Raw genomic sequence first — 14,387 nt, 5'->3', positions numbered from 1 at the left:
TTATGTGGTAGTCACTGAAATACCTTGCATTTCATAGCTCTTTTGAAACCAAATTTTTTCTTAAATTGTTCATGTAATTGAGCATCTGTCAGTGGAAGTCTTTTCAGTCTCAGATTGTTCACTATTTCATTTATGGCTCCCCACCACTGTGTCTTATACAGTTGCTGATAGAAAGTTTCTAGTTCAAAATAGATCACATAGTAGCTACAAAAAATAAAGAAAAAAGATGTTTCTCTAACTTTGAAGTGATTTGCTACTTCTGTTTCTATGCTGGCAAAACTTTTATTTTTCTGTAACAATTAAATACAAAATGGTAGTTTAAATTGTAGTCAACTGTAAGTATATTCATAACATAGTTATCAACTGTTATTAATCAACTCTTATATAAAAATACCTTCTTCATATTGTATTGACTCTGTCCTTTCCATGTCAGTGATCTGGGGCAATGTCTAAAAGCTCCTGGAAGGCCTAACTCTGGCTGAAGTTCTAGGTTATCTAACTGTCTGCTTACCTACCTCTTATTCTTTTAAGCTAATTATGTCTATATTTGGCTCCTCAAGAGTTTGCCTTGAATGTAATATGGAATGATGCTTTGGGTAATGGCTCCTTGGCTTTTACTCACTGCAGCAGTGGACTAGAGAAACCCCCCTTCTACCAGGTCCCTGGAACATAGGTGGGGCTTGAAACAGCCCTGATCCCTACCACTCTGGAATGGAAAATTGATAAAATTTTGAGTTACTCTGTTCCCTAGTTTTGCTTATCATCACAGGTGAGGGAAAACGGCGACCTTCCTCCCCTTCCCCCCATAAGGTACCCTTCCCATGCCCGGATTTCAGCGGTGAATACTTCAGCTGCTGACCTACCTCTGTCAGTGGGAAGCCTCTTAATATTACCGGGGTTTCTCCTCCAAATGCAACTATTTATTGCTGTAAATACAGTATTCTTTTTTCTTGAGACAAGGTCTTACTCTGTTGCCAAGGCTGGAGTGCAGTGGCGCAATCACGGGTCACTTCAGCCTTGACCTCTCAGGCTCAAGTGATCCTCCCACCTCAGCCTCCTGGGTAGGTGTGACTACAGGCATGTGCCACCTAGCCTGGCTAGCTTTTAAATTTTTTGTAGAGATAGGGTCTTATGGACAGGCATGGTGGCTCATGCCTGTAATCCCAGCACTTTGGGAGGCTGACGTGGGCAGATCACTTGAGGTCAGGAGTTCGAGACCAGCCTGACCAACATGGCAAAACCTCTTCTCTACTAAAAATACAAAAATTAGCCGAGTGTGGTGGCGCATGCCTGTAATCCTAGCTACTCAGGAGGCTGAGGCAGGGGAATCACTTGAACCTAGGAGGTGTAGGTTGCAGTGAGCCAAGATTGCACCACTGCACTCCAGGCTGGGTGACAGAGCAAGACTCTGTCTCAAAAACAAACAAACAAAAACAAAGATAGGGTCTTACTATGGTGCCCAGTCTGGTCTTGAACTCCTAGGCTCAAGCGATCCTCCCACCTCAGTTACTATTCTCCGAAGTTCCAGACTTGGTCCTATCCTCCCAACTGCTTGCATGCCTTAAAAGCAAACAAACGAACCAACAAGCAAAACTTCCTTATTTGTTTTTAAATCTTTGCCTCCAATTAAAATGTTTCCTCTGAGCTCTACTTCCCATATTTTCAAATTTCAGTGTCCAATATTTAAAAATCCAAGAACCACAACACATAAAAGACAAATAGGCTGGGATTTGATCCCCATCTCTACCCCTATTTAACCACTCTGTTCATTATAAGAACTAATCACAAGCTCTAAGGATTGTTACACAGACTATATCAAATACATGAAGTAATAACTATAACATTTAATATCTTGTTGAGTCCATAGTCATTCATGGTGGTTATTATTCTGGTATCGCCATTGTAAAGGTTTAAATTAACCTTTTGCATTCTGTCATTTTCTTTGTTCTCTACTAACTTGCAACAAATGGTAGTTAATGTCAGTAATTAGTGAAAGCGCCTTACCTTTTTCCATGAAATTCCATGACTGGTATTGAGTAATATTCTTTATATCCTGAATCTTCTATAAATGTATTAGCAGCACAATCTCGTATTTTTTCTAAATTTTTCTAAAATATGAGTTATGTTACTAAAGACATATCCTTAGACACATCTAAACAATAATAAGAATTCTCTGTATGAAAGAGTATACATGTAAATGACAAATTTTAAATCTACTATTCCAGAAGACCCGGATAGCAGCTGCATATATCTAATCCTTACTTTGAGAATGAGGAAAAAATACAAAAGGAAAGACATATAGTATACAGAAGGTAGAAAAGCAATAACAATTGAAATGTAGAATTTTTATACTAAATTCCAGGTGAAAAATTACTGTTCCAAAATTTTAAAGGATCTCTGTTCTAATCTTGATTCTTTGAGGAAAATGGAAGAATGTGTACTGAGTGTCCAGAGATTTCTACTGCACTCTTTGGTTACCTATTCTAGGATAAATATGGTCCATTAGAAGTCTTTAAATTCTGTGAGGATGATAGATGTACCTAGCTTATTTATAATTTTATCACAGATATCCACCACAGTACCTTACATATATCTGCACTTAATTCATTTATGTTAAAATAATGTATGAAAAAATTATTGAGTTGTGAGAATAATCATTTGGAGAGCTGTCTAGTGCCTGTACCAACAGAGGTTCTTTTTGGTTGGAGAATAGGATAAAAGAGTTGTGAAATGATAAATTGTCTAAGGAATGATCATTTAAACCTGAAAATCTTCCAAGGCATTCTCAATTGAAGGGGTGCTGATATCAAATTCAATTCCTCCATGAACATGAAAATATTGATTCTCTTTGTAGTGAAAATTCTGGCATTTAAAATCTCTTCCATAAATAAATGGAGGCAATTCTCGCTCTGTCTTGACCTTGTCATCTCCAAAAATGAAAACAAATTTTTATTTAAAAAGTGAACAGCACATAAAGTCATATTTTAAGAGATCTAACTTCTCATTCATGTAAACAAAGTAAGAAAATTCCAGATGAAATTAAAATCTTGGCAATTATAGTGCATAAATTTATGCTGTTAATGTATATAAATAGTTTAACATTAAAATATATTTTTGAGCATGCACAGTGCCTCATGCCTATAATCCCAGCATTTTGAAAGGCTGAGCGGGGCGGATCGCTTGAGCCTAGAAATTCAAGACCAGTCTGGGCAACATGGTGAAACCCCGTCTCTACTAAAAACACAAAAACTAGCTGGATGTGATGGTACACGCATGTAATCCCAGTTACTTCAGAGGCTGAGGTGAGAGGATCGCTTGAGCCCAGGAGGTAAAACCTGCAGTGAGCTGAGATCGTGCCACTCCACTCCAGCTGGGTGACAGAGTGACACCCTGTCTCAAATACATATATTACAGTGCCAATACTGCCCTCAGTTAATTACTGTATATATATATATATAATATATATCTCTCAAATATATACATACATATGTATATATAAAATATATTTATATTTTGAGCACTTTCTGTAGTTTTATTGTACAGACATTTCAAAAGTATGCTCAAAACATTGTTCTAGTTCTTGATTTATTGTAAGTGAGCTCAAGATTAGTATCTTACTCCCAATTATAGGAAAGGACCAGAAACTCTGTGCCTAAGAGAATCTTTGGTTAAATATACAAAAACTTAGCTAGTTTAGGTAAAAGGAGACATTATAAAGAAATAGATGAGTATATCTCACATACAAAAATAACCATCCCATATTTCTGGAAAGTAATGAAACTACACAGATAACTTATTTTTAAAAATAATTTTCTCTCCCGGGCACGGCGGCTCATGCCTGTAATCCCAGCACTTTGGGAGGCTGAGGCGGGTGGATCACCTGAGGTCAGGAGTCCGAGACCAGCTTGGCCAACATAGTGAAACCTTGTCTCTACTAAAAACAGAAAAATTAGCTGGGCATGGTGGTGGGTGGCTGTAATCCCAGCTACTTGGGAGGCTGAGACAGGAGAATCGCTTGAACCCGGGAGGTGGAGGTTGCAGTGAGCCGAGATCGTGCCACTGCACTCCAGCCTGTGCGACAGAGCAAGACTCTGCCTCAAAAAAAATTTCTTTTCTCAAATTCCAGCAAAGACTAGGTTTTTTCAATATTTTGACTGGTTAGTAGAATATGGTTTAATCAACATAAGGGACATAATGTATTTTGGGAAATGTAAAAGGTAAAGAAAAGTACAAATAATAATATACATTATATACCCTGATCTCAACACCTAGAATTAACTATTAACATTAGTCATATTTGCTTCCCATAGTTTAAGTAATAAGATATTGCAGATATAGCTAACGTTCTCTTTAAGCAAGTCCCTCCTACTTCTATACATGCTGCCCACCACCCAAGAGCCATGCCCTGTCATGATTCCATTTCTAATAGTTCACAGATATCGAATTCTCATGATACAAACTTTCACTAAAACACAGCACCTGAATTCTCATGATATAAACTTTCACTAAAGGATTTGCAAAATTTCTGCCGAAAATTTGCCATCTGAATAGAAAGCCCATTATAATAAGCCTACGTGCTTGGAAAGCAATGAAAATGTATAAATTGTGTGCTAATCAGTGTTGAATGAAGAGTTTATACTGAAGTCCCATCGAATTCCATTAATCATGGCCTGTTTCAGCTCTCTATTCTCTTACATTGCTCTATTTGTTTATTAAAGTGCCAATACTGCCCTCATTTAATTACTGTAGTTTTAATATGTTTCAATCTATTTTTCAGAAATGAAAGACCATTAATAACCCCTTGCTGCTCTATATTAATTTTAGAGTAAGTGTGTATACTTCAATGAAAAATATGATCAGGATTTTGAATAGAAGTACACTGAATTTATAGAGTAATTTGAATGAGATATGATACATTCAGTGTTTTCCCATCATGGATATGGCATATTTCCCTATTCATACAGAACTTATTTTATTTTAACTTATTTTAAATCTTTCAGTAGCCCTTATAATTGGTATAAATATATACAAAGTACTGTGTACATACACTGAGTGTTTTTAATTACATTAGAGACATTAAATTTTGTTTGTTCTCTTTCTAACAGGTTATAGCTAGGTTACTGCCTGCACCCATATACTAGAAACAAAATTGCATTAAACATATATTTAATATATACCTATATTTTATATTTGATTTTCGGTGATACTCTTACCTGAAAAAGGCTGAAGCAGACTACTTAAATATGGAACTTTCATTTTCTTCTTTAAACTCAGTAGAAATGGAATCAGAAAACATATTAACTTTAGGTATCCTATCCCTCTTCTGATATCTTTTTTCTTCTCAAAGTGTTTTTGAATAATCTTTTTTTGAAGATATAATCTTTGCTGTAGTCTCTGGTAGGTACAGATATCAAGATAATCCTGATTATATTTTATAGCATTAGTAAGCCAATAGCCTGTTTCAAATATAAAGACATTTTCATACTGTTGAACTTGTGTGGTACTGAATGTTAACTTTAGCATAATATTTTCAGCATATTTCATAAATACAGCTGTTTCTTCAGGGCTATTGGGATCATATGTTGGATCTTCATTCACATCTTCATCATAGATTTCATTAAAGTCTGGATCCTTTGTAATATCAGTCAAACCTTCATGATACAAAAGGAAAATTTTAGATAGTGAAAATTTTATATTTGGCTTCTGGATAAATACAGAAGATTGAACACAAGATTTTATCGTGAAATCCTACTAACACAACAGTAAAGGAAAAATTAGATGCTGTAAACCAAATATATAATTCTAAGCACCCCCTACAACTGACTGAACAGACCCGTTTTGGGCAAGGGGACCCCAGAGAAACCTTAAAAACTAAGTTCTTGGCCATGATGGGATGGGAGGTCAGACATGCCTCATTATACCCCTTTCCTTTTGTGGTTTAGACACAATAACTGACCAGCATTAATGTTAAAATACAGATCATAAGACTGACAGAACAGACTCTTTGTGGCAATAAGATACCAAACTATAAACAAAACCTAGGGCCGTGCCAGGCAATGGTGAAGTCACAAACCCCTCTACTTAAAGAATAAACTATGTTCTAACTGCCACAAGGATTTTCTTTTTTCTCTAACAGTTAAACAAACACTGTCCTCAAGATAAGCAATTTTAAAAGAATTACGGCCCGTTCACCAACAGATGCTGAATAACTGACCTTCCGGTCCCCCACGCCATAACTAGAGCTTTGACTGGACAAGAGACTGATTTCAGTAACTTTCTCCTCATAAGACTACTGACCATGATGTGGTTCTGGCCTGTTTACAGAGGCTGTACATGTGAATGCCTTCAAGTCCCTGCTTCACCTTCTGACATATAATAAGGGCCTAATTGTAATGCATTTATATGTTAAGTCTCCACCCCAAAGTGAACATGGATCATAAGTAATGTGCATGTTTGTTCAATACGCATGTTACAACCCACTTCGTGAATGTTCATAGCTCTTCCTATAACTTGTTACATACCTATACCTGAATATATATACTTGGCCAAACAGTTCAGCTTAAATTCCTGTCTTGCTCCTCTCTTCCTTGAAATGCCTGTCAGAATGGCCAGCTTGAAGACTGTAACCCTTTATAAGAAATATACAGAGTCATTGCAATCCATATCAAAATAGCAGTCACTGTTCTTCATAGAAATAGAAAAAATAATCCTAAATATATATATGAAAGCACGAAAGATCCAGAATAACCAGTCATCCTGAGCAAAAAGAACAAAACTGGAGTAATTACATTACCTGACTTCAAAGTATATTGCAGAGTGATAGTCACCCAAACTGCATCATACTGGCATAAAAACAGATGCATAGACCAAAGGAGGTCAGAGAACTCAGAAACAAATCCATACTTATACAATGAACTCATTTTCAACAAAGGTGCCAAGAACATATGCTGGAGAAAGAACAGTCTCTTCAATAAATGGTGCTGGGAAAACTGGATATCCATTTATGGAAGAATAAAACTAGACCCCTATCTCTCACCATATACAAACATCAATTCAAAATGGATTAAATACTTAAATCTAAGACCTCAAACTACAAAACTACTAAAAAACATTGGGTAAACTTTCCAGGATATCAGTCTGGACAAAGATTTCTTGAGTAATATCTCACAAGCACATTTTGCAACCCAAGAAAAAATGGACAAATGGGATCACATCAACTTAAAAAGCTTCTACATAGCAAAGGAAACAATCAACAAAGTGAAGAGACAACCCACAGAATGGGAGAAAATATTTGCAAACTATCTATCCAACAAGGGCTTAATAACCAGACTATATAAGGAGGTGAAACAATTCTACAGGAAAAAATTCTAATCTGATTAAAAAATACGGAAAAGATCTGAATAGACTTTTCTCAAAAGGAGACATACACATGTCAAACAGGCATATGAAAAGGTGTTCAACATCTCTGATCATCAGAGAAATGCAAATCAAAACTAAGTTATCATCTTACCCCAGTTAAAATGGCCTTTATCCAAAAGACAGGCAAAAATGAATGCTGGCAGGATGTGGAGAAAAGGGAACCCTAATACACTGTTGGTGGGAAAGTAAACTAGTACAGCCACTATGGAGAACAGTTTGGAGGTTTCTCAAAAAACTAAAAATATAATTACCGTATGATACAGCAATCCCACTGCTGGGTATAAACCCAAAAGAAAGGAAATCGGAATATCAAAGGGTATCTGCACTCCCACGTTTGCTGCAGCACTGTTCATAATAATCAAGATTTGGAAGCAACCTAAGTGTCCATCAACAGATGAATGGATAAAGAAAAAGTGGTACATATACACAATGGAGTACTATTCAGCCATGAGATTCTGTCATTTGCAACAACTTTGATGAAACTGGAGGACATTATGTTAAGTGAAATAAGCCATGCACAGAAAGACAAACTTTGCATGTTCTCACTTATTTGTGGGAACTAAAAATTAAAACAATTGACCTCATGGAAATAGAGATGGTTACCAGAAGCTGGGAAAGGTGGCAAGGAATGGTGGGGCAGGAGGGAAGTGGGGATAATTAATGGATACAAAAATATAGTTAGATAGAATGAATAAGATCTAGTATTTGACAACACAACAAGGTGACTACAGTCAATAATTTATTGTACATTAAAAAACACTAAAATAGTATAATTGGATTGTCTGTAACACAAAGAAAGGATAAATGTTTGAGGTGAAGGATACTCCATTTACCCTGATGTGATTATTAGGCATTGTATGCCTGTGTGAAAATATCTCATAAATATATATACCTACTATGTACCCACAAAAATTTAAAATAATTCAAAAAAAGAAATAGTCTCCTTTCCAAATTTATAAATCTCATGATTCTTAAGTTAACAATGCCAATAAAATTGTGTAAGATAAAAGAAGACAGATGAGTAGGTTACTAAGGAAAGTGAATACAGATACAACATAAGTCCCAGCTTTGATCAAGGAAAATACGAAACAACAAGAAAACGTGATTTTTCTTTAACCAGGGTATCAGCTTCTCACTTGGGCCAAAAGCATAGTTTGTTTTTTCAGGCTAGTACTATAAATTTCTTTTTTTTTTTTTTTTTTTTTGCCAATAAGAAGCTAGACATACATAATAAACAAAGAACCTGCCAGCTAAGTAATCATCATTTAATAAATAAGAATTAAAACTTGATTTTACTCTATCAAAAAATGACAAATTTCCCATGCTACATTTTCTTGCCATTTACAAAGAAATTGAGGACTTTCTTCTTGTAAAATAGTCTTTTTAAGATAGTCATATCTACAATGTTACCCTTAATTTAGGCTTGAGAAAACTGCTTGGAGTCATAAGACATGACTGTAGAAAATGTGGCGTTTGTTTGTAATATATATGCTTTAAAGTGTAAATGATACGTCAATGTGTCCCCTCCTTTTTCTTTTTTCTTTCTCAAATCTTTTGTTTAAAAAGGCCAGAATACTCTTGGGTTTTTAAAATGGCCACTATAATTCATCTCTTTTCTGCAAAATAGTTAGATAACTTACAAAGAAATGAAAGGGATTCTGGCAGTTTAAAGTCTAAAAACCTGGAGGGATTGTTGATAGCCCTAAAACCTCATGGCTTGGGGTGGCTGGGAGCCAACAAAAATCACAAGAAGCCTTAGAGATTGAAAGCATTATGTGGAGGCTGTGAAGAACAGGCCATGGTGCAAGAATTTTTTTTAAAAGAAAAGGTGTAGTGAGATCCCTAGATCATCTTCCCCAGATAGCACAGCCCTTCTCCTCTTCCTCACTGAAAGGGTACAAAGCACAGCTGAGGGTTGGGAGGAGCAGTTGTGCTGAAAACTAGTTAAATGAGAGTCTGAGTGCTGAACCGAGACATCCACAGTTCAGCATTTCCCCTCCTTTGGCCCCAGACTCACAGCCCTCCCTCCAAGCAGGATACTGGAGGAAACAGACCTGCAGATACAACATGTTGGGGACAGGCTTCCCAGTGGAATGTCAGGGGTTCCTCCTCACCACTCTACAGTAAGGTCTGCCAGCGTTCCTGCCTCACTCCTAAATGAAAACAAGCAGCAAAGGTCGCCAGGCAGGTGAGGAGAGCCTCTCAGATGAAAAAGGCACTGGAATCACTGGGCCAGGGCCAGGGAGGGGTGCTAAAGGAAAGCGAAATAGCCTTAAAGCAATGAATTCTGACAAAAGGAGGAGGATGAAGTTATCAAGAGAGACATCTCTAAGGAAAAAACGGAACTTCATATCCCATTTTTTATCAAGAAGAGTTCAATATTTTCCTTTGAAAGACTAGAACTGAATTAGTAGTAAGTACATGGAAAAGTTAGCTACTTGAAAAAAAAACACGATTGTTCATATCATGAAAAATAATGTTCCCTGAATCAAGGACCAGAAGCAAAAAAAAAAGAAAAATAAAGTTATTAAAGAAAGGAAATGTCCCAGCCGGGACAACATAGTGACATAGTAAGACCTACCTCTATAGGTAAAATAAAAAACAAAAAAATTAGCTGGGCATGGTGGCACGTTCCTGTAGTCCCAGTTACTCAGGAGGCTGAGGCAGGAAGATCACTTGAGCCCAGGAGTCTGAGGCTGCAATGAGCTGAGATCATGCCACTGCACTCAAGCCTGGGTGACAGAGTAAGAGATTGTCCCTTTAAAAAAAAAATTTCAAAAAATAAAGCGCACATTTATGTAAATTAGCTGGAAGGAATACGTACAAAGTCATGGGAAAGTAAATAATAAAAAAGAATTTAATAAAAAATTGGATCAAATGAAATTTGGAGGATGAGGGGAATGAGGGGAAACAAAAGTTTCCACAGCTTTAACCTATTTTTTTTTTTTTTTTTGAGACAGGGTCTCTGTCACCCAGGCTGGAGTGTAGTGGTATGATCTTGGCTCACTGCAGCAGCCTCGACCTCCTGGGCTCAAGTGATCTTCCCACCTCAGCCTCCCAAGCATCTGGGACTACAGGCATGCACCACCATGCCTGGCTAATTTTTCTATATTTTGTAGAGACGGGGTTTCACCACGTTGGCCAGCCTGGTCTCGAACTCCTGAGCCCAAGCGAACCACCTACCTCGGCCTCCTCAAGTGTTGGAATTACAGGTGTGAGCCACTGTGCCCAACCAATTCCCTTATATTCTATTATTACCCATTTAATTTCTACATGTATTGAAAGTTTACTATATGTCATGCCCTGTATAAGGTGCTGAGAATTTAAAATCAAACCAAAAAAGACATAATTTTCTGTGCTCTCAAGAAGGAGCTTAATGTCTAATAAGGAAGAAATGAAGCCAATAATTTCAATTCAAAATACAAAATATTTTTCTGTGCACAGATAAGAGTCCAAACAGAGGAGGCAGTGTCTGAATCAAGTCTCAAAAAATGAGTAGCAATAACCCTAGGAAGAATGTGGACGAGTGGTTTGAGGTGAGCAGGAAGAAGGCATTCCAGATAGAGGACAGGGAATGAACAGAGAAAAAAACAACCCAACTCACATTACTCACTTGTGATATTAAATAAGTTCCCATTTTTTCCTCAATATTTCTATTAAAAGTTCCCTTCTCCTATTTTGCTATCATAAGATGTTTTCTTCTTTCCTTCCATCCTCCTAGCCTTCTGGAAAGAGTCTAAGAATTTATGAATTAGATGAAGGGATCCACCCTAACTAAAATACCTGCTGAGAAAACTGGGTAACATGGCCAGATTTTTGGTGTGCTCTATTCTCTACTATTGCTACTGTTTTTAAAGAATGATGTTGCTGGTGGTTTGTAGAGTGCAAAGCTATGTGAGAGATAAAGGTTAACTTGGCCAAGACGGATTCCCAGCAGTCTGCCCTCTGAAAAAGAGTTGGCTTTCTGCACAATTCCTTGGAAATCCACTGTAGCACAGTGTTTAAGGTAATCACATGGTCAGTTGCAAGGTACACACTTTCCCAGTCATGCCAACAGAGGAGCTGCTGTTTTCCCAAACGTGAATAGTGATGTAACAACTTACACTGCTGCTACACCATAACTATGTAACTGCTGTTACATAGCTTGACACCATGTACCTGCAATTACAAAGCTTGGACACCAGCTCTCTGATCATGCCAGTGGAGAGGTGGTACACTCCCTCAATCCCTAACACTAAGCTTGGAAGAAAGGGCTGCAGCCAAGTTTCCATGAGTCACACTGTGTATCAGATACCTTTTGTTCCCTACCTCACATCCTTTCAGACCACATTTTTAAACTTGTAGTTTTTGCTCCACACAGACTTGACCTGACTGTACCTTGCCTCAAGTGCACCACAGGATTATTTTTGCCCTGAGGCTTCTCTGCCACTGCCGTTAGACTCCTGATGGAACCCATCCAGCCATTCTAGTGTAGGAACAAATCTGAAAGCATGAGCGAGTTAACCCTCCATTCAAACTTTGGCTAATGAGAGACAGCAGCCAGTAGATACACTCTTCCCTCATCTATCCTGTCTTAATCATTTAGAGCTACTATAAGAAAAAAGCACAGACTGGGTAGCTTATAAAGAATAGAAAATTATTTCTCACAGCTATAAAGGCTGGGATATCCAAGATCAAGTTAGATGTGGTGTCTGCTGAGGACCCATTTCCTGGTTCATAGATGGTATCTTCTTGCTGTATCCGTACAGGGTGGAAGGGACAAGGCAGCTCTCTGGGGCCTCTTTTATAAGGGCATTAATCCCATTCATGAGGGGTCTGCCCTTATGAACTAATCACCCTCCAATGGTCCCATGTCCTAATGCCATTGGTGATTAGGTTTCAATATTTGAATTTTGGGGAGACATAAACATTCAGACCATAGCACATCCCTTAGGCTGGCAATTCTGCAGCGTATTCTATATGACTCCTCAGAGTGTCCCAGCACAATAAATCCCAATTGCCCAAGTGGTGAAAAAGCTCAACAGCACATTCTTGGGTTGACGCTCCCTCCTTTTCTATTCACTTTTCCTGTCCCTCACTCCTGTTCCTTGGAATCATTTCTCAAAAACTAACTTCACTCATGTCCTTCTGATGCAATCTGGAGTGTAACCTCGGCTAAAACATCTTGCTCTTGTATCCTGTCCTCTGACCTAATACTTCTTTAATCATGTAGCATAAAAGCCCTGTAGCCCAATGGTTCAGGTCCCTTTCTTAGAGTCTGACTATTGGCCCTGTAGGATTTCACAGTGGTGCTCCAGGTATGGTGCATGATGGGGAAACCTGTGCCTATTCCTGCTACTGCCACCATGAGATTCCTCCTATAAACTACTTCGGTCGGTCTAGATGTAGGCTGGTGGTCATTTACCATTGTTTGCACCACAAATTGTTGAAGTTTCTGAAGCAGACACCCAATGTGCAGTGGAGGGAGAAAAAAATATTTCTACTAGGTGTAATGCTCATCTTTTTTTCTTTTTTTTTTCCCTAAAAGATGGGGGTCTCACTATGTTTCCCAGGCTGCAGAGTGGTGGTTATTCATAGGTGCAAACATAGCACACTACAGCTTCGAACTCCTGGCCTCAAGTAATTCTCCTGCCTCAGCCTCCTGAGTAGCTGGGAATAAAGACACATTCCACCATGCATGGCTTTGATGCTCATCTTTGATTGCTCAGGAGCCAACAGTACTAAGCACTTTATCGTAAACACACCCAGCACTATCCCCAGGCACATGATAGTAGAGTGATTGGATGTGTTAACGTTCCCAGCCTCATTTATAAACAATTTTAAAAAGGTTTGAGGCAGAAAGCTGTCAGAATGCTGTTGCAGTGGAAAAGGGTGTTCTGTACTACAGTGTTGCAGTAGAGATAAGCCAAAGTAGATGATTTTGAGAGATATTTTAAAAGTAGAATCACAAAACTCAAGATGTAAGTTTCATACCAGGAAAGCACTGATATTTAGCTAATATGCATCAATAACACCATATTGTTAAAATACTGAACCCTCAATTGGCAAACTGAATTGCTGCAGCCCCAAGATCATTGAATACCTCCCTCCCCAGGGATCACCTGAAAAGCTCCATGATCCAGAAAAGGGTAAATATGACAAGCAGGAGGTCTCTAAGACCCTGCTCCAGCATTATGGCTGACGTCCATTCTGATTGGTCAGTGCCAATACTGTGCTGGCGGTTAAGTGTTTTGAGTATCACCCCTGAAAATGTAGGTGTAGAAAGGAGACAGCATTAGTCTTTTGGTGCTCTCCGTTTCCACTTACAACTTGATTAGAATGTTCCTATGTGTCTCTGATCCCCTTACCAGGTGTACCACTGCAAGGGAATCCTCATAGAGGGTGGCAACCTCAGATATGACACACAGCTGGGTGAAATAGACCAGATCCTGGGCCATGAAGTGGCTTGATGTAACTAACTTTGTCATCAAGTAAGCAGGAGCCCTCTTCCCTTAGTTACACAACAGGACATGTGCTCCCTCCTGCCATGATCAGGTCTCTATTGGTGCTCTAACTGGATGATCCAAAGGCTCTCGTGGTTTTAACATGTGGATGATTAATCAATATGTATCTAACCTTTATCACTTTCTAGAATTTGACTTCTATACTGAAAGTTTCCATCTAGATATCTGAATCTAAAAAGAGCCTGTTGTTTCTTTACCAGTTTGGCATATGCCCATTCAGGATGATGGTTCATCAGTCCCACGTCCTCTCAAATGAGAGCCTCAGGTAAATTTGTAAAAAGAGAAACAAAAGTAAACACAATTTTCGTCAGAAATGTCAAGGCTCTACTGCCGTTGGAAACTACCACCCACTCTTGCTGATCCTTAACCTCCATGGACCTCAGATCTTCACAAAGCTCTTGGCATCACCTTGATCCAGATAAACTACCTTTAAATTTAAAAAATGGCTTAACATTCTCCAAGATA

At 38.2% G+C, this 14,387-nt stretch overlaps 1 protein-coding gene across 2 annotated transcripts in view; it reads right to left on the bottom strand.

Annotated features, from left to right (window-relative positions):
* ANKAR (ankyrin and armadillo repeat containing) overlaps positions 1-14,387 on the bottom strand; it is a 72,843-nt gene that overhangs the window by 51,492 nt on the left and 6,964 nt on the right. For both annotated transcript variants that reach the window (XM_063647703.1, XM_054479362.2), the window contains 4 exons: positions 5,214-5,651; positions 2,764-2,927; positions 2,005-2,108; positions 24-204 (listed from right to left, as the gene is read on the bottom strand). In XM_063647703.1, coding sequence (XP_063503773.1) covers positions 24-204; positions 2,005-2,108; positions 2,764-2,927; positions 5,214-5,651 — 887 coding nt within the window. The remainder of the gene's footprint in view (positions 1-23; positions 205-2,004; positions 2,109-2,763; positions 2,928-5,213; positions 5,652-14,387) is intronic.

Source organism: Pongo pygmaeus, chromosome 11 (genome assembly GCF_028885625.2).
Source record: "Pongo pygmaeus isolate AG05252 chromosome 11, NHGRI_mPonPyg2-v2.0_pri, whole genome shotgun sequence".
NCBI classification, from domain to species: domain Eukaryota; kingdom Metazoa; phylum Chordata; class Mammalia; order Primates; family Hominidae; genus Pongo; species Pongo pygmaeus.
Note: the sequence above shows the minus strand (reverse complement) of the source record. Positions and strands in the feature narration are given on the sequence as shown.